Genomic DNA, 19,178 nt, shown 5'->3' on the forward strand with positions numbered 1-19,178 from the left:
GGGTTACAAAGAGTCAGTCACAACTAAAAGAACTGACCACCACAAACAAAACAATACCATTTGCAATCATGAACCAAGAATTTATATCAAGGATAAAGTGGAAGATACATTTGAGGTCTTCAAATAAACTTGCCAGGTTATTTCATTTCATATATATATATATATTTATATATATATGTATATATATGTATGTATATAAACTATTTCATTATATATAAATTAAAATCTCTTACTTCTGCTTATTAAAATCTTTCAACTGATTGGTTATAAAATCCCCATATATCAATGTCAACTATCTATACATTTAGCTAATCAGTTCAGAAATTGCTTTACAGATAGTTGATATGTTTTCTCACCTTTCTTATTCTCTGGGAATGAATGAATTAGGTACACAGTTTATTCAGTGATTTTCCTTGAGCAGTCTTGTTCAAGGGATAAGTGTATCCAGCAAAGCTTTATTTTATAGGAAAAAAACTCATTCCTTGTTTACTGTTTTGTCAATCAAGTAGAAAGTTTATGAAGCATAGATAACTGAACACGATTGTAGGTAACAGAGATTGAGCTAATAGACTGGAAGAGTCTAACGAGAGTTATAGCAAGAAAACAAAACAGAATAGTCAAAGACAGAGAAAGAGTCAAACAAAAAACATTTATGATGGTGATGATGACATGATAAATATAATGGCAATATTGTTGCTGCTGCTCTTGAAATGTGGGTAATCTGATGTAAGAAGTGAAAGAAGATGAAATCAAGGGAATGCACATTGAGAAAATGTTACAATTCTATCTCTTCATCATAAACTAGGAGGAAGGATGAAAGAAACAAGTATGAAATGAGAGATTTTTGTTGTTTAAATTAGGACAGAGAGAGCATGATGATTTACCTCCATTTTCTCATTATTATATAAGGAATGATATATGAGGCTTAAGGATAAAAAGGGTCAGGGAGTATGTTAAAGAATCAATTATTCCCCCTCTATCCTGAGAATAAAGACTACTTTTAAGGTAAAAATAAAAGTCAAGAACAAGGCTGGGAAAATGAGCAAACATTAAAGAAAACCCAACCTTATAAAATTAATGAGGAGATAAAGTTCCAGGCACAAATTCAGAAGAGGACAATGAGATCAAAGACATATGTAAATATATATGCAAAACCTCAAATAAAATTGGAAATTGGTCTCAAATGCCAGAAGAGCTCAAAAAGGATTTCAAAAATCAAATAAGAGCGGAACAGGAAAAGTGAGAAATAGACACTAAATCAAAGCAAGAAAAGAGTCAGTGGCTTGCAAAAGGAGTCACTAAAATACCGAAGAAAATAATACTTTAAAAAAGCAGAATTGGTCAAATAGAAAAAGAGGTACAAAAATCCAATGCAGAAAAGAATTTCTTAAAAAGTAGAATTAATGAATTCATGAGATACCAAGAAACAATAAAACAAAAATCAAAAGAATGAAAAATATATAAAATATGAAATATCTCATTGGAAAAACAAACAACCTGTAAAATAAGATACAGCAAAGGCAACTTAAAAATTATAAGACTACCTGAAAGCTATGATTAAAAAAAAAAACTAATAGACATGTTATAAGAAATTATCAATGAAAACTGTCATGATTTTCTTGAACAAGTGGGCAAAACAAAAATTGAATTTAGAATAACTTCTGGAAATATATCCCTAAGTGACAACTTCCAAAGCTTCCAGGTCAAGGAGAAAATACTATAAGTTGCCAGAAAGAAACAATTCAAATACCATGGAGCCACAGTCAGAATAGGACTTAGCAGTTTCTATATTAAGTGATTGAAGGCTTGGAAGATGATATTCTGGAAGGCAAAGGAATTAGGTTTACAACATTGACAATGCCTCATGTAGTCCCTCAAAGTCCAAGATAATGTGAAAAGTTTTTTTTTTTAATATCTTCTGGTCATCACATTGCTCCCTCTGGATTTATTCCTTGATGTTCTAGTAGTTTCCTCCAAATGCTGATTCACTGGACATAGTTTTCAGGTATCTAGGATTCTGTAGGATCATCATTATTATATGACAATGTCATAATGCTGCTATCATTGAGGTGTCTTTGATGAGATTATTGCTGTACTGAATCTCAGTACTTATTATGGAGACTGCTGAGATTGAACTGGTACAAAATGTTCTCTACCATTTTCATGGTGACTACTGGGTACATATTCGCAGTTGCAAAGTGGGCAGTATTTGCTGGCTGTTGCTCCCTCGCTCATCTCTTCATAGCTTCTTATCCTGATCAAGAAATATTTTCCCAGAGGAGGTTACATCTGAACTGAACCTTAAAGGAATTTAGAAATTCTAAGAGGAAGATGTGAGGAGAAAGTAAATTCGACTTATGGGAGATAGTCAGGATGAGGCACACAGACAGGAAAAGTATTTCATGAGAGAAAGGACAAGGAAAAAAAAAAAACCTCTTTCTCCATTTTGTGGCTGTGCTGTGTGCAAAGTTTTTAGAAGAATATTTGAACATGCAAAACCCACACATTGTAGCAGAGAATGGGTAATGATTCCTGGGGCAGGAAAAGGTTGAGTACTATAGGCAGGCAGTAGGAGAATATAAAGAGAAGGTAGAAGACCCTCTAGAAAGAATAAATCTGGCATATTAGTTTTGTTAACCTAATGTACAATGACTATGAGTAGGCTTTTACTCTATTGTGTGTACATGAGACAGGGAGCTATTATCAACTTTTCTCTCCCTGACAAGTCTTTGGATTACAGTTTCTCAGTAAATTCAATGAATATAATCTGTTTTTAACTGCTTCTTTAATGTAGTTTAAAAAATAGAGGCTAAATGCAAAAGTTAAAAGTGAAATGATAATAAGGGGCATAATAGTCTGTGTGGTATTCAACTACAATTTGGATGCTGTACTAAACAGGATTTTCTTTTCCTAAAGAAACATATAATTTCAAAACTTACAATAATTACTTTGAAATGCTCATTGGTCCATGGTAAAAAGAGGATGTGGGAACAGGGAACACACCCTCAGTTGACCTGGAGGTGGCAGTTTAATACAACTTTCAATTTAATAACATTAAAGTCTTTGCAGCTAAAAAATATTAGTTTTCTTCCTTGTAGAAAATGAAGGACCATCAGCCTAAGTAAGATTTTTTTTAATGTAGTAAGGTATTTATGGATTTGGAGGAAGCAGTGCTGTATAACTTATAGCCTCCTGCCTTTGACATATAGTAGTGCTTGGGAACCTGGGGAGATCATGTAACTTTTAAGGGGTCTCTCTCTAGGGCTATAAATCACCAAAGGGTTATTGGTCTGCATCTCATTATTAGTAAAAAAAGAACTGATACACATGGAATTCTATACCTTAATAACTGGTCCATCAGTCAACAATCCAGATCATCTTTTGCATTCCTTTCCACACCCAGAGAAATTGAATTTGCATTCATTAAAAAAAAAAAAACCAACAATAGCTATGTGTTCTTATACTAGTGCTACAAGAAAATTAGCAGAAACTCTTCCAATTACTACTTCACTCTGTTCATGTTAATGGTCCTTAAATGCAGAGTTGCAAAATGGTACCAATCTAAAATCTAAGGAACTGGTGTTGAAAACCGATTTCTCTAAATATAGAACAAAAAAACACTTTAAAGGACTTAAAAAGGCAAAGGCACTGTTCTTTTTTACATCATGCTGTCTGGAGGAAAAGCTATTGTTCAGCAATTAAGTTTAAAATGTGGCAGGGGTTGGGGAAGACAGGGAATCTGAGGTAGACCCATCGATGAATTTTTTTGGAGGCAAGTAAAGCAGGAACAAAGGAAAAACTCAACAGAAATCACTGCATCATGGTTAACACATCCATTTTTGTAGCACAATTAAAATTAGGGGAAAGGGCTTTTGAAGACAATGGCTACAGAGAAACAATCCTATTTAAAACTTCTCCAGTGATTTTGTCCTTCTATAGAGAGTTCCATATCTCTCTCACTTATTCTCTTGGAATCTGTTCTGTTGACTGGAAAATGTTTTCTATTTGGTTGTTGTATTAGTAGGTCTGGAAATCAAACATATATGATTGATGTGGACACAAAATGGCAATTTAAGTCTGTATTTCCTTACTTTGGAATAGATTCTGTCTTTCACATCTTTATATGAATAAATAAGAATTCAGTAGAACTCATGAAACTAATTAGATTTGAAATGAATAAGGTTTACATTCTAAAATATAGATTGATTTGGAAAAGCAAATAAATGCTGCAGGTAGGCACTGTTGTCTTTGTTTAGAACATTTGCATTATCTTTTAGTCACTAGAGATGTTTATTAAATTTTATAAAACTTCCAATCCTTTAAATCTTATTGAAGGTCCTTTGAAGTGGGACTAATTAAATCCCATGCCTGCGGTTGGAAAGAATGGAAATTTACTTGAAACATGAAACACAGTTATATGGTTTTGTTTGCCCAAAGATTCTGTGGTACAGTAAAAAAAAAAAACAAAGAACCTAGGAGTCAGAAGACTTAGGTCTGAATCCCACATCCACCTCTTATTACTTGTGTGACATTGGGTAAATTTTAACCAAATCTTCTATGCTTCAATTCCCTCATCTATATAGTATAGGAGTAAGGTTAAATAACTTCTAAGCTCACTCCTAGCTCCAAATCTATGATCCTATATATTATTTTTATTATCATAATTTGTTTGATGAGGTTCCATTAAGTGCCATACCTGTCTTATTTATTTCTTTAGCTTAAAATTTTGTGGAGAATAGCTTTGTTCAAAATACTTCATGAAATGCTATTAACCCAAGTATATAGCCCTTTGCCTGGAACATACTAAGCATTTGATAAATGCTTATTAATGATGAAATTAACTTTAAATCAAGGGAGAGCTCAGAATAAAAGAGATGATACTTAAACTTTATATAGTGCGCTTTAAGGTTTATGCCACAGTCATAGAAGGTAGGTTATATCATTATCACTATTTTATAGATGATGAAACTGAGACAGTTATGGGTTGTGTCTTTTCCATGGTAACACAGTCAATAAATGTCTGAAGGAGAATTTGAGTTCATCTTCCTTATTCTAAGTTTCCTGCTCTACCCACAGGGAAAACTAGACTATTAATTAAATTAATTAATTAAAAATAATTCATTTCCTATAAATTAACTCAAAATATTTCTTTTGAAAGCTTACATAGATATTTGGTGGTTTTTTCTCCACTACTAAATATCCTCAAATTTGAATACCCATAAATAGAAACATATTTAAATTTTTTAACTTATTTAAATGAGAATACAGCATTAAATTCATGCCATCAAGACCTTACAAGATCTTTTGTCTCTACTCAGTCTCAATTTTCCATCTCAAAATCATCAGCTTTATTTTCCCTAAATCATATAATTTCTGAAGTCATCTGCCAGCTGTTTTCATATGCAAGTCATAAAACTAATGCTACTCATAAGATTCATCTTCTTATTAACCAAGAAAGCAATTAATATAATCCTTTAATACAAAATATAGCTATTCATCTATTTTTTTGAGGTTTGGTAAAAAGGTAAATTATTTTTCTAATGCTCCAAAAATGTGACTACAAGGCTAATTTATAGGAACTAGAATTTTTCCCTTCTAAATCAATTCTATCTGTGTTTCCAAATACTAATATAAAAATTAATTTCTCCATCAAAAATGAGAAAGATTTCATGGGCTAAATTCATTTCTTTTAGAAACAGTAACACGATTCTATTTAAAACTATACTCTGAAAATTCTTGTAAAATTTAAGCTGAATTTAATATCTTGAGAGACATCTTGTGGACTCCAGCAAAAAACTCTTTGTAGTTATGAATTACCTCTTTCATTAAATTTGAGCTAAGTTTGAGCAAGATTTCCATTGGATTTTGTATGTACTGGTAAAAGAATGTATCACAGATTTTAGGCTTGAGGATTTTTTATGCCAACTTCTCTTAATAGATTCCCCCTTTCTAAAAGCTAAAGAGTTTTACTAATTAATCAATATTAGCTAATAGGACAAAAACATAGTAGCTAGTGTTTATAAGCTCCAGCAAGAGAAAATACTCCACCCCTTCAATGTTATTCATACAAGCCTGAGAGGAGATGGAGCAGCTGTCCTTGGGGGACTCAACCTCTTAGATAATGGGATTTGGGAGAGTAGCTTCAGAGCATGTACTGCAATTATAATTATTGCAAAAGTTACAACAATGAGGGGTCCAAAAGAGCTCAGAAATTATCTCAATCAGTAAACACAATCTCCATGCCAAAAAAAAAAAGTTATAGCAGCCAAATATCGTGCTAATTTAGATAAAACTCATTCTCATATGCAAAACATTACAGAGGAGGAAGAAGAAAGTTTATTATAAGCAATACTGCCTCAGGAAACCCCAAAACAAAGTTGAGGAGAAAACAAGTTTAAAGTGAGATTATACTAAAAATATTGGCAATATAACCAAGAGTGAGACTACAAACAGATATAAAATGGAAAACATCTGCAGGGAGTTTTTTTTTTTAAGAGATCTCTTATAGCAATAACAGAATCTGAACTCTACTAACTTTTCAGCACACCATTTGAAGAAGTGGTAATGCTACTTAAGAAGAAAAAGTCTGGGAGATCAAGTAAATAGAGGGAAAAAATCTCTATAATTGAAAGTAAATCTTTTGTTATTATATTCTTAAGATTTAGTACAGTGTTTTGAACAGGTTATTCAATAAATTCTTGCTAGTTGGGATTGGAAGCTAAAAATAATCATTTAAAAGAGGAATGTTTCTCTAAGAGATTGATGAATCTAAGGGATTGATTCTCAAGAGATGTCAAAGAGGGGATGCATCCAAATAAAGGAAAAGAGAAAATACAAAAGCAATTATTAATCCCATACTTCTACTTTCTCATCTCTTCAAAATATTTATGATAATGTTATATATACACAACTCAAATACTGTTGATAAAACTACAAAAAAGAGGACAGGTAATTTTTGAATATTATATTTTATAATACTAGATAATATCTTTATAGTTACAGTCAATGAAGAGGTATAGACAGTCATCTTATTGTTTATTATTTATTGATTTTAAGATAGAAAATGACAACATAGTAAAATGAAACCTCAAAAATTCTCCTCAGAATAGATGTGTGCTACATAAATATCCACATCTCAGCCTTTGTGAAAGACTTAAATGATTAAGGAGATACCCTTCTTAATTAGCAGGTTTAAAAAAAAATTTCCTATAAACAGATACTTAATTGTATCATACTGAATCCTGATATTTGTCCATTATTGTCACATAAAAAATGTTAGGTGAGAAATCAAGGGAGTCAAAAAAACTTGATAGCTTTAAAAGTTTAATAAAATTACAAGAAACACAAGAGAGAGAATGTGGCCATAAGTTGTGAATGCAGATAGATAATAGCACCTTTCCTGAGTTTTGAATAGCCCCTAGAAAGAGTGTGGCAGGTACTCAGGAAGTTATCGAAATACATATACTTTTACTTTTCTTTCTGGGTGCAGTAGTCAGAAGTGAGATACTCACTTTAGTGTAAAAAAATGGTAAGAAAGAACACAATTATCACTAAGTACAATAAAAGATCCCAAGACAAGGCTTTAAAAATGGGAATGCAAGTCTGTCTGTGACCACTATGAACCATGTAAGAAAAGCTGATGGTTCTTTCATAGCACTTTTTTTGAAAAGCAGATGTTACTAATATGAGGTATTATGGTCAATTTAGAAGAGAATTAATTGGATCAGTTTAGGGCTGAGGCCAGGGTTTTAGTAATAAATCAGACCATGTTGGTTTGACCTTTTAATAAGCCAATAATTTCTGTATGACTCAGTTTCCTTAATCATCAAATGAAGATGTTTTATCTGTCCTATTAATGAACAGGCCACTACGCTGCTTTAATGACAAAACATATATTAAAATGCTTTAAGAATGTAGTATATTAGCAGTATATTTGGAACAATTATTGTAGTCTTCATCCATCTGTTGAGACCTTGATCCTGAAGACAACCAATATGTTATAAAAAAAAGTAATAAAAAAATAGAAAGGTTGGTGGTTTTAGAGATAGTTTCACAAGTGAGATTGTATAATATAGGAGGAAGGATAGCTAGAGGAGGCCTCTATTTTAAAATAATAAATACAGAACAGGAAATGGTCTTAGAAATGATGAATTATAACCTTCTCCTCCATTATTTTAAAGTCAAACAATATGAAAATCATGAGAAGAAAAGTGTCTTACTCCAGTGCTCCACACTAATTTCACATTACTTCTATCAAGTACAATCTACCTTACAGTCAACGGATCCTCCCTAATCTTCTTTGTACAGGAAATTTCATCTCTCGCCTCTTTGTGTCTGGCTTGTAAAATCCTTAGTTAACTTGTTTCACTTCCTCCAAGATGCCTATCTTGATTTCCCCTTAGGGATAACAGAATAGGCTCTAAATTCAGAGGAGACCATTTTAAACTCTTAATTTTATAGATTAAGTAACTGAAGCCTGAAGATGTTAAATGACTTCTCCAATCTCCTATGTGTCAGGGAGAATTTGAACTCAGTTCCTCTGATTTCCAAATCAGTGGTCATTATCCTGTCCCACCTTGTATTAGGTGCCTTACACTCATAGGGTCTACTTATATCTGCTCCACCACCCCTCCTAGTAAAACGTTAGCTTCAAAGACAGGCCCTATTTGGTTTTGTCTTTATACATAGAAAAAGGCTTTGTACAGAATAAATGTCTGTTGAATTAAAAACAAGAGTTTGGCTGGCATTCTTCTAAGGTACTTTTCAGTTCAAATAATTCATGGTTTATTTTCCACACCATGAAAATGAAGAATAGGACCAAAAAGACTTGAGCACCAATCACATCTGTTCTGTAGAGAAAATAATTAGATCATATAACAGTTATTACTGATAATAGTTTTCAAGTCCTTCTTGTCACTATTAAGTACTATGAAATATATTAAGTTTGATAATTATCTTTTTTATTTCAATATCAAGGCAATTAATCATTTGTAACCAAAAATCAAAGCTGAAAACGATGGTGTCAGTTTCCGTCCTTTAGATTATTGTATAAGACTATGGTAATAAATCTCCAATGGAAGAGAAGGGGAAGGTAAGTTAAGGAAGAGCCTATCTCTTTTCACATTTTATTTAAGAAATGTTCGTTTGACATAAGTAAATATAATCAAATTTCTTTTGCCAGAAAAGATGTATAGTAGAAATATATATTAAAATGGAAAATGAAGCATATATATTCCCATTTGGAAAACATGCTATAAAATTAAATTGTAAAGGAGGTTAAATATATGTATATATACACATTCCTTGAGAATAAAGCAAGAAGAATTCACAGTATTAAGTAATACTATAAATATCATATTTATATATCCACGCATCTTGAGAAGAAATAAGAAAGTATTTGAGTAAATGCAAAAGTCTCACGAATTGCAGACATAACTAATAATGCCATTGTTGTCTCATTTTAAAAATAAACAAGTGCCTTAAAAATCACTGGGTTACAGATATATTTTAGTAAAAAGTTACAAGGAATATTTCAGTTGAGGTTGCTCAAAGAGATGTTAATAAGCTATTCTTAGGTAGGCCATATGCTTACCCTTGAAGATGGAAGACTACAAGCTTCTAAAGCAGTTTCAACACGTTTTCGATCTGCTGAAAACATGCGATAGATGCTGTGAAATTAAAAAAAAAGAAATGACAAAATGAATATTGTTTTTTTCCTTAATTCCTTAGAAATTTTTCAAGGTAAAAATGCTATTAGCTCAAATTCTATCTTATACATTAAAAAAAAAAATCCTGTAGACCCTGTGCTAAACAGAAAGGATTGTGCTTGATTCTGTTATTCTGTCATATTTAAAATACACAATACAGATCTGGAATGTAATCCACTCTATGACATATGATAATGCTATTGAAGATGATGACAAATATAGTACTTTAAAGTTTGCAAAATTATTTGCAAATATTATATTATTTGATCCCCGCAACAATACCATGAGGTAAGTGCTATTATACCTCTTTTATAGATGAGAAACTGAGGCAGATAGACATCAAATGACTGGCCCAGGATGTCACAACTAATGATTATCTGAGGCTGGAATTAAATTCAATTCTTCCTGACTCTAGGTTCATCACTCTGGCCACTGTACCTCTTCAACTGAAATACTAATTTAAATGAAAGGAGACTCAAAGTGAGAATTCTCCTCACATAAACTTATCCCTTGTAAAAAGATTCTGAAAGTTCTAACATCTAGGAAGAACAGGAGCAATAGAGGAAAACTTCAATCAGATACAGAAAATTGCTATCTCAGATTTATATCTCTGGAGAAATCGCTGAGGGAGAAGGAAAACAATGAAGCAAAAGTATGGATTAAAGAGGAAGATCCTTAACGTTAAGATCTTTCTACTATGCCAAGGATACCTAACTTTTTTGAGGTTGCCGTAGACTCTTTGGGCAGTTTGCTGAAGTCTATGGATCCTTTTTCAGAACATTTTTGTTAAATGTATAATCTATAATGCTTGTGATTACAAGGAAACTACAATGAAATAGAACATCAATAAATTACAACATTTATATACTAAAAACATGTATGTAACACATACCTACACACTATACATATGATACATTTATGTTATGTGTGTATATTTAGATAGTTCTCATTTAAATATATTTGTATGTATGTATGTATATATATATATATGTATCTATGTACATAGATATATTTGTATCTATGGATACAAATATATATTTGTATCTATATACCTAGATACAAATCTATATACCTAGATACAAATATATATTTTCTTTTTTATTCTTTTTTCAGGGACTCTGGATTAAGAATCCTTATACTATTATAATGTAACCTTATATTGTCATTTATTTTTACTCAGCAGCCTATAAACCTAGTGTAGTATTCTGAAAGAGTTACATGTGTGTATGTGTGTATGCCAAGCTCTTAAAGTTACTGATAAGGATAATGCCATATGAAAAGAAATGTCTATAACAGAAAATCCAGTTATCTAATAATGATTTCTAATCTCATCACTTTCATTAGTGGATTTGGTGACCTACCTTGAATCACAGAATTTCCTTCTTCCACAGTTTCCTTGTATGTAAAATGAGGTGATACTTAAAAAAAATTACTCAAGACAATTTAAATGTTTTATTTTTTTTAAAACAAAGAGCAATATCTGGTGATGGAACTTACTTTTTGAGAGGAATTCTTCCTTCAGGAGTAACTTGAAGCTTGAGTTTGGTATAGCTGTTTGGAAAAGAGAATAAGATTAATTCATTTTTATTCATAATACAAGAAAATAAAAATGAAATTTCACTAGTCACACAAATGTATGAGTCCTATAGTTCTTTAGCATTCTTTGGGTCAATATCATTCCTGACTCATATAACTGAATTGATAGCTGAATAAGGAAATATAATTTAAGTGATATAATTATTGTTTTAAAATTTTTCCTTCAATACTGAAAAAACAAGTCCTTTCAGAAGAGTTTGTAAGTAAAAGCTATTCATTATCGTTTTTTTAGTTTTGACCCTTCACAATAATTTTAGAAACTGGGAAGTAGGAAAATCAAAAGAAAGTTAGACTTGGGTTTTGAACAGACTCTCTATGTTTGGTTTAGATTTTATAAAAAAGCCTTACCTTCCATCTTAGAATGATTATTGTATTTTTGCTCCAGGGAGGAGGAGTGGTAAGGGCCAGGCAATGAGAATTAAGTGACTTGCACAGGGTCACCCAGGTAGGAAGTGTCTGAGGTTAGATTTGAACTTAGAACCTCCTATCTCTCTATCCCCCTGAGCCACCTACTTGTCTCTGGTTTACTAGAATTTAAAATAGCTACAATATAAAAGAGATGAATGTTTCAATATATTTGTGATCTCTCATCACAAATGAGTTTTGCCCACATTCTGTATACTATATACCCAATTTGCCAGATCTAGGTCTCTTCACACTTCCTGGGTGCTTTTAACGTTCTGGGTGCTCATCATTCCTAGATTACTTTCACACAAGACCAACACACTCTTTTTTCCAATTGCATTTTTTCTTTGTAACCTTTGCTTCACTACTTCTTGCACTGATTAAGTCAATCAGTGCAATGTTGCACCAACAGTCTCTCTGTTGTCTTTTGAGACATGAGTAACTTGGATTACTCAGAGGTTGTGATATTCTATTCCCAACAAAGTATTACCAGAAGACTATAGGGATTGAGCAAATGTGTCTTTGCTCCAGGAAGCAATCTGAAATAACTAAAAGCAGTGTAATTTTCCAAATGCAATCAATTCCATCATTCAATTCGGGCCCAAATTGTTAGCCATCCATTGTTTCTCTCCCAGACCTATGTAGCACCTATATATGGGCTGTCTAACTCCTTGGATTGTCTATCTAACTTACAGCCAGGATAATGAGTGTTTTTAATCCATTTAGTTTTGTTTATACCAACTGTTCAGCCCATCTCTTTTGAATAATAATGGATCTCACTGAGTACATCTTGCATCACACTTGAACTTGATGCCACCAGGAAAATATCCTATATAAGTACATCCTCTAAAAGACCTAATCCTCTATCCATAGCAGGAGTTTTCAACCTGAGGTCTGTGAACTTTATTTTTGATATTTTGACAACTGTATTTGAATAGAATGTTTTCTTTGTAATTATATGTCTATTATTTTAGGTATTTTATAACAGTTTTCTAAGAAGTCCAAAGACTGTACTAGATAATGAAAGAGGGCCATGAAACATTAAAAAAGATTCAAAATAAATATTTAGGGAACATTCTATTCCCCTTCTCCATAGGTACAATTATAGTAGTACATAATATTGACAAGCTACAAATCTTAATGTGTCATATAAATGCTAGTTATTGGTATTTTTCATTTGGTAAGAAAAATAGCCATAGAGTCACTTAATAAACTTGTCTCCATGTTTGCATTTACTAAGAAATATTTTATGATCTTGATATGAGCACAAGAAGTTTTTTGTTGTTGTTGTTGTTGGGAGTCTTTAAGGTTGAATTTTGTTCTACTAGATCAAATGTTTTTCTTTTTTTTGGGATCAACAAAAAGCTGAGGACATGAATCTTATATTTTCCAGACCTCTTAATTATGAGACTATACAGATATGGTCTGCTATGGAAAATTATTTTCAAAACTTGGCCTTTTAAGTTTTCATACTTTCATTGAAGATATCTTTGATATATGTGTAGATGAAAGAAAAAAAAACAACCTAGGAATATAGTATTGGTATTTTTTTTTAACCCTTACCTTCCATCTTGGAATCAATATTGTGTATTGGTTCCAAAGCAGAAGAGTGGTAAGGACTAGGCAATGGGGGTCAAGTGACTTGCCTAGGGTCACTCAGCGAGGAAGTATCTGAGGCCAGATTTGACTCTAGGACCTCCCATCTCTAGGCTTGGCTCTCAATCCACTGAGCTACCCAGTTGCCCCCAGTATTGGTAGTTTTGAAGTGCTCTCAAGTCACCTTTTTCGCAGTACTGGTGTCTGTCATTCAATTTTATCCATATTTTGGTATTTTCTGATCTCTCTAAATATTTCCTCAATGCTTTCAAGATTGTAACACATTTAGTTTTTATTTCTTCAGTGTATACTTGTTCTGGTCCAACTGTTGTCCCCAACTCTATCTTCCCAACTACCGTTTCTATTTCTTTACATAGCAAATGAGGTGCAAAGATGTTTAAATCCAAATATAACACTCTCCCCATGATGATAAAAACAAGCCAAAAATAGAAATACTGAAAATTTTACTCTATTTTATATTTACTTGTCCTTTTGCAAATTTCATTCATGAAATGTCCTTGGGACAATGATGCTCATTTGAATATGAATGCCAAGTACCATTTTTTTGGGAGACTTGTTTTTGCTTTTTACTCCTTATTGCTAATTTTAAGGCAATATTGTTAATAGTTTCCAGCCATTATCTTTCACCATATTTTATAAATGTGATTGGCAACACAGGCTATAAAATCAATTGTATTCAAAAGTGATGTTGCCTTTGGCACCATGTTTCCCTAATGCAAAGAAATCACGTCTTTGGTCGTGGAAATAGGCAGGTAAAAGCTCAATCCTTACAGCACGCTCACATCTAAAATTCCCAAGGCGTTATATACTGAGCTTTTACACTAATTTCTAGTTGGGTTTAATCCCATACACAGAGTCTTCATAATCCTTCTTTTAGCACATAATTGAACATCTCCCTTCCCCCCCGCTTAGAGAATGAGCAGGTATTCTTTGACTTTTTTCTTGTTGGCACATCATGGAGGAATGAGAAATCTCTTAATTGGCTGCTGAGTTGGAACTGAGAGTGCCTACAAAAGGTTTGAGCTGAAAATCTCAGTTTCTTTCCTGTAAACTCCAAAGTGATAAGTATTGTGAATCACAATATGAGCAAAGAAAAGAATGCCTTATCTCCCACCAAGCTAGCATGAGGCTTTAGGGACATGGCAACTATTTTTCTATTGTGCTTTCTTCTTTTATGATCTTAGATGAATGAGGATTTGGAGATGTAATGGGACAGGTCAGGATTTCATGACTGTCAAAAGGTCAGTAAAGCCTTAGTTACCTCAGCTACAAGAAAGCAGAGACCACTGTAGCCAGTAGCAGCAGTGGCTTAGTTAAAAGGGGAGCCCTACCCCCACAGCAGCTGAGCAACCTTCTAGAAGAAAACATTCATGTTATATAGATGTAGGACTTTTATCTACAAGTTTTGGCCTCTGTTTTTTTCTCTAATCAGGGCAATATTTTTCAAAATACTTCCCTATTAGTTCCTGTGACTGACTGACTGACTGAAAAAAGATGCTGGTACATAAGCTATAATTTATCTTCAGGTTACTTTTTATGTGGATTGTCATCATGAATCCTGAAAAAATAAAAATTTTATATATCCCATTAAATAATGTGTCTTATTGTTTTGGGGTATACAGAGAAATAATCTCTAATAATTAACTGTTTGTTTATTTCACTCTCAGAGCTTATGCTTTGCTCAATAATATTTCTAAATTCTAAGTCATCTCTGCAGCAAATGATAGGAATTTTTAGAGAGAAAAATGCATATTGCTTAGATTGTGATATATAGTTGGATTAGAACAGTCAATTAACATAATCCATGAGTTTAGAGACATATATATTTATGCCTATATGATATGTATGTGTAATATGTACACATATATACCTATCCATATCTACATCAATGTGAGGAAAATTAATTTTTGATTATATCATTTATTATCATTATTTCTATGAATCCATTCATTCCTTCCAACTCCAGCCTCTGAAGATCAGACAATTTTTCAAGGGTATAACAGAGTTAGGTGTTTACTACCAGGGGTCTAATGAATTCATCAGGACAGGGAACTCTACTCTTTGTTTAACAAAAAACAAAATGTGATTTCTTAAGTGCCAAAGTGGGATGGGTCAGCCTAGTTATAGTGAAACTGTAGATGAAGTAATGGGGGTGGGGGAGTGGAGCTCTTAGCCCACTTCCTCATCAAAATATCCATCAACTGGAGCTGCCAGGGGATGATATTGCATGTCTCTATTAATAAATTATGTTATACTAACAAAAATGGCCTCATTTTATTTATTGGTTAAAATCCCACATTGTACACATCTATTTGTGTATATCTTGAAACCTAGCTTTATATCTATATCTACATTATGTCATGTCATATTATAATATATTATATCATATTATATATCTATATTTATATCTTGGACAAGCACCAGAGATGAATAATAACCTAGGATAGATCAATAATAACTTGGGTTATAGATGGTGTAGAGGAAGAGTGTTCTAATGGAACACTGCTTATCAAATAGATATGACCTTAATTAATTCATTTCCTCCCTGGATCTCGGTTTTCTCATATGTAAAATGAGGGGGCTGGAATAGATGTTCTCTAAAGTTCATTGCAGCTCTAAATCTATAATGCTCTGAGATATAAAAAAGATAGGGGAAAGGGGGATTGAATTGGATCATGTTTGAGAAATGATTACATTTATGACAGTTGACTTTTGGTTGTCTCTTCAATTCCACAAACTCATCTTTTTTATACCAATATTCTCCGAATGAGATTTTATGACTATGACTCCAAGAATACAATGGTCTCAATCAAATGAATAAAAATTGAAGTTGTCCCAAAGGCAAGTAGAAAAGTCATAGCATGTCCTAGTGAAAAGAATTCTGATTTTAAAGTTCAAGGACCAGCTCTGCTTATATTATACCTGTGTGACCATGGATAATAAGAACATCCTTGAATCTCCATTTCCTCATCTGTAAAATGAGTGGTATAAACTATATAATCTTTGAGATGCCTTCAAATTTTACTTAATTCTATGGTTCTAAGTTACTTAAAGGATATTGTCAAGAGTGACATGCATAAGAAGTGGCATAACAGTCACAATTAAGAACATAAGAAAGTTATATAAACTACTCATATAGTATAAAGTTACACTAACTAAGTATGCAGAAATGGGTGGACATATCAAGTAAACAGAAAATACTAAAAGAACTACAGTAATCATAGTGATGAAATAATTGATCCTTTTATATATTTATGCATTCTATGAAGACAAATAGATTAAAATAATAGTTCTGTCCCCTGGGCCTACTAGCAAGTAAATCATAGGAACAGCCTTAGGGCATTTTCTTCTTCATTTCTCTTTTAATAGAAAATTAATTTGTGAAATTGAAATGATTGATGGTCTGTAGGTAAGCATTTCTACTAGGTGGTGCACTACTGCAAGTATAATAGAGGCAAATATGTTATCATTTTAGTAGCCTTGGACCTTAGTGAGCTTTTCAGGGACATAAAAGGCCACTGCATTACAATCAGTCTATCACAACTGTAATAATAATATCAAAAGGTTTTCTGGTATCTGCAAATCATGTAAAAGTATAGGAAAGTCTAATTTACTTTGCTACATCACACAAGTGAATGGTACATTCATTCTTTGACCTGAACGCAGTAGGTCATGAAACTAACTCATCAAATATTTTGAAATGGATAGTGGATTTGGGGGGGGGGGGTGTCCAAGAAATAGAACTAGACAGAGAAGCACAAGGTGTGGGACTGGAGATCGCCACCTCAGAGTTTCCTAGAAAACATGATCTTCGTTTGCATATGGCTGAAATTTTCCTAAAAGTAATATTAAATATGAAGCTTTTCAAGTTACAGGAAAATGAATTGGTTCAAGCAATGATGGAGTCCCTTGAGAAAATATAGTATTTATAGGTCAATGAATCTTCCTTATTCCTACTACTACAGAGGATAGTGCCACTTATATATTAAGAGGGTAGCTAAATGGGTCAGTGAATTGAGAGCCAAGCCTAGAGATGGGAGGTCCTAGGTTCAAATCTAACCTCAGACACTTCCTAAACTGTGTGACACTGGGCAAGTCAGTTAGGCCCCATTATATAGCCATTACCACTCTTCTGCCTTGGAACCAATACACATTATTGATTCTAAGATGGAAGGCAAGGTTTTTTTTTTAAATACAATAATTATTATCATTATTAATTTTGTTAAGGACTGACTTTCCTTCTTATGTTGTACTTAGGTAGAGTTAAAATAAAAATATTGGCTACATGGCAGCATAGAAGCCTGTTTTGGGACAGGATGACAACTATAAAGGACTATAATTTTTCAACTGATTTCAAATTTTGAACTGGCAGTTTCCTCATACGTCAGCCAAAATCCAATCCCTGGTTTTATAGATGAAGAAGCTGGATACAGTGGATATGAAGGACCAGAAAACAATGGTTTGCCCAGAGAAGACAAGTAGTGTGTTGTGGAGCTGTGACTTGAAATTAGGTCATTCGATTTAGGATCTAGTACACCATCCATTGCCTCGCTCTGCTTCTAAATTACCAATAAAATATCCGAGTGTCTATTATGTGTCTTATTCATCCTTGTACCTTCTACTCTCTCAGAGCACTTGGAAAAGTTGGAGATATTATTTGGATATATGACTAATGACATGCTCACCTCAAGCTTATAGTTTAGCTGAGAAGAAAAGATATATATACATATATCTTTTCTTATATATATATATATATATAAAACAATTAAATAATTAAATAATAAAAACAATTAAAGAAAAATGTGAATGATCAACTGTGCGATACTTTTAAGATACCAAAGGAAATCAGAGAAGGAAGTGATCAGACTTGAGGATTTTCTGCAATCAGGCCTTGAAGAATTGGTAGATTTGGAAAAATAGAAGAGGAGGAGGAAGTACATAATATATAGCACAATACACAATCCCATGATTATGAATTAATACGCTGTCCAAATTCCAACATGGCTACAGCTTCCAAAGCAAATGCCACCTGCCACATTAATATCAGCAAAGTCGATATAGCTGCATAGTATTTTCTTAATCTTTTTTTCTCCTTCCTTTCCTCCTCCTCTTATTATCTATTTAAAATGTCCTTTTCTCCTACTCTCTTCTGCTTTCATTATTGCAAAGACTGATTAACTCATTGACCTGGAGATAACAGTGACTTCTTTAAGGCTTACTCCCATTAGTCTAAAATGCAAGAAAAACAAGTAGTGTATTGTTCATTCTTCTTTCTAGACTAATAATTGGGATATATACATGAATTTATGGATATGGATAGGAAAATAGGTGGCAGAAGTAGATAAAGTGCTAAGCCTTGAGTCAGGAAAATCTGAGTTCAAATCCAGTCTCAAATGCTTACTGGACATATCAGGACATATCACGTAACCTCTGTTAACCTCAAGTTCCTCAACTGCAAAATGGGGATGATAATAGTATCTACCTCTATGGTTGTTGTGAGTACCAAATGAGATAATATTTGTAAAGAGCTTAGCACTGTGCCTGGTACTAAATAATAGTGCATGTATCCTTCCTTCCACTTGGAGATGGAGGAGATTATAATTTCATTGGTAAAGCACTGAAAAGTTAAGATCTTGCCCAGAAAACCAATTTAAGAAGTCAGAGGTGATACTTGAAGCCAGGTCACCCTGACTAAGGGGAGTTTTTTAATCACTATTCCACATGACCTTTCCAGCATAATAGCTCTAACATTTGCAAATGCAGGAGAGAATAAAAAAAAAAAAAACATTCATTGTTTTTAATTCTGGGAGCTGATTCCAGGACTTGGAAGTTCTTCCCTACTGTGTGCAATGG

At 32.9% G+C, this 19,178-nt stretch overlaps 1 protein-coding gene across 3 annotated transcripts in view; it reads right to left on the reverse strand.

Annotated features, from left to right (window-relative positions):
* The window catches only part of PLCB1 (phospholipase C beta 1), a 902,125-nt gene that overhangs the window by 283,309 nt on the left and 599,638 nt on the right, over positions 1-19,178 (reverse strand). For all 3 annotated transcript variants that reach the window (XM_001374433.3, XM_007476702.3, XM_007476704.3), the window contains 2 exons: positions 11,205-11,258; positions 9,593-9,668 (listed from right to left, as the gene is read on the reverse strand). In XM_001374433.3, the coding sequence (XP_001374470.1) occupies positions 9,593-9,668; positions 11,205-11,258 (130 nt within the window). The remainder of the gene's footprint in view (positions 1-9,592; positions 9,669-11,204; positions 11,259-19,178) is intronic.

The sequence above is a fragment of the Monodelphis domestica genome, chromosome 1, assembly GCF_027887165.1.
Source record: "Monodelphis domestica isolate mMonDom1 chromosome 1, mMonDom1.pri, whole genome shotgun sequence".
NCBI classification, from domain to species: domain Eukaryota; kingdom Metazoa; phylum Chordata; class Mammalia; order Didelphimorphia; family Didelphidae; genus Monodelphis; species Monodelphis domestica.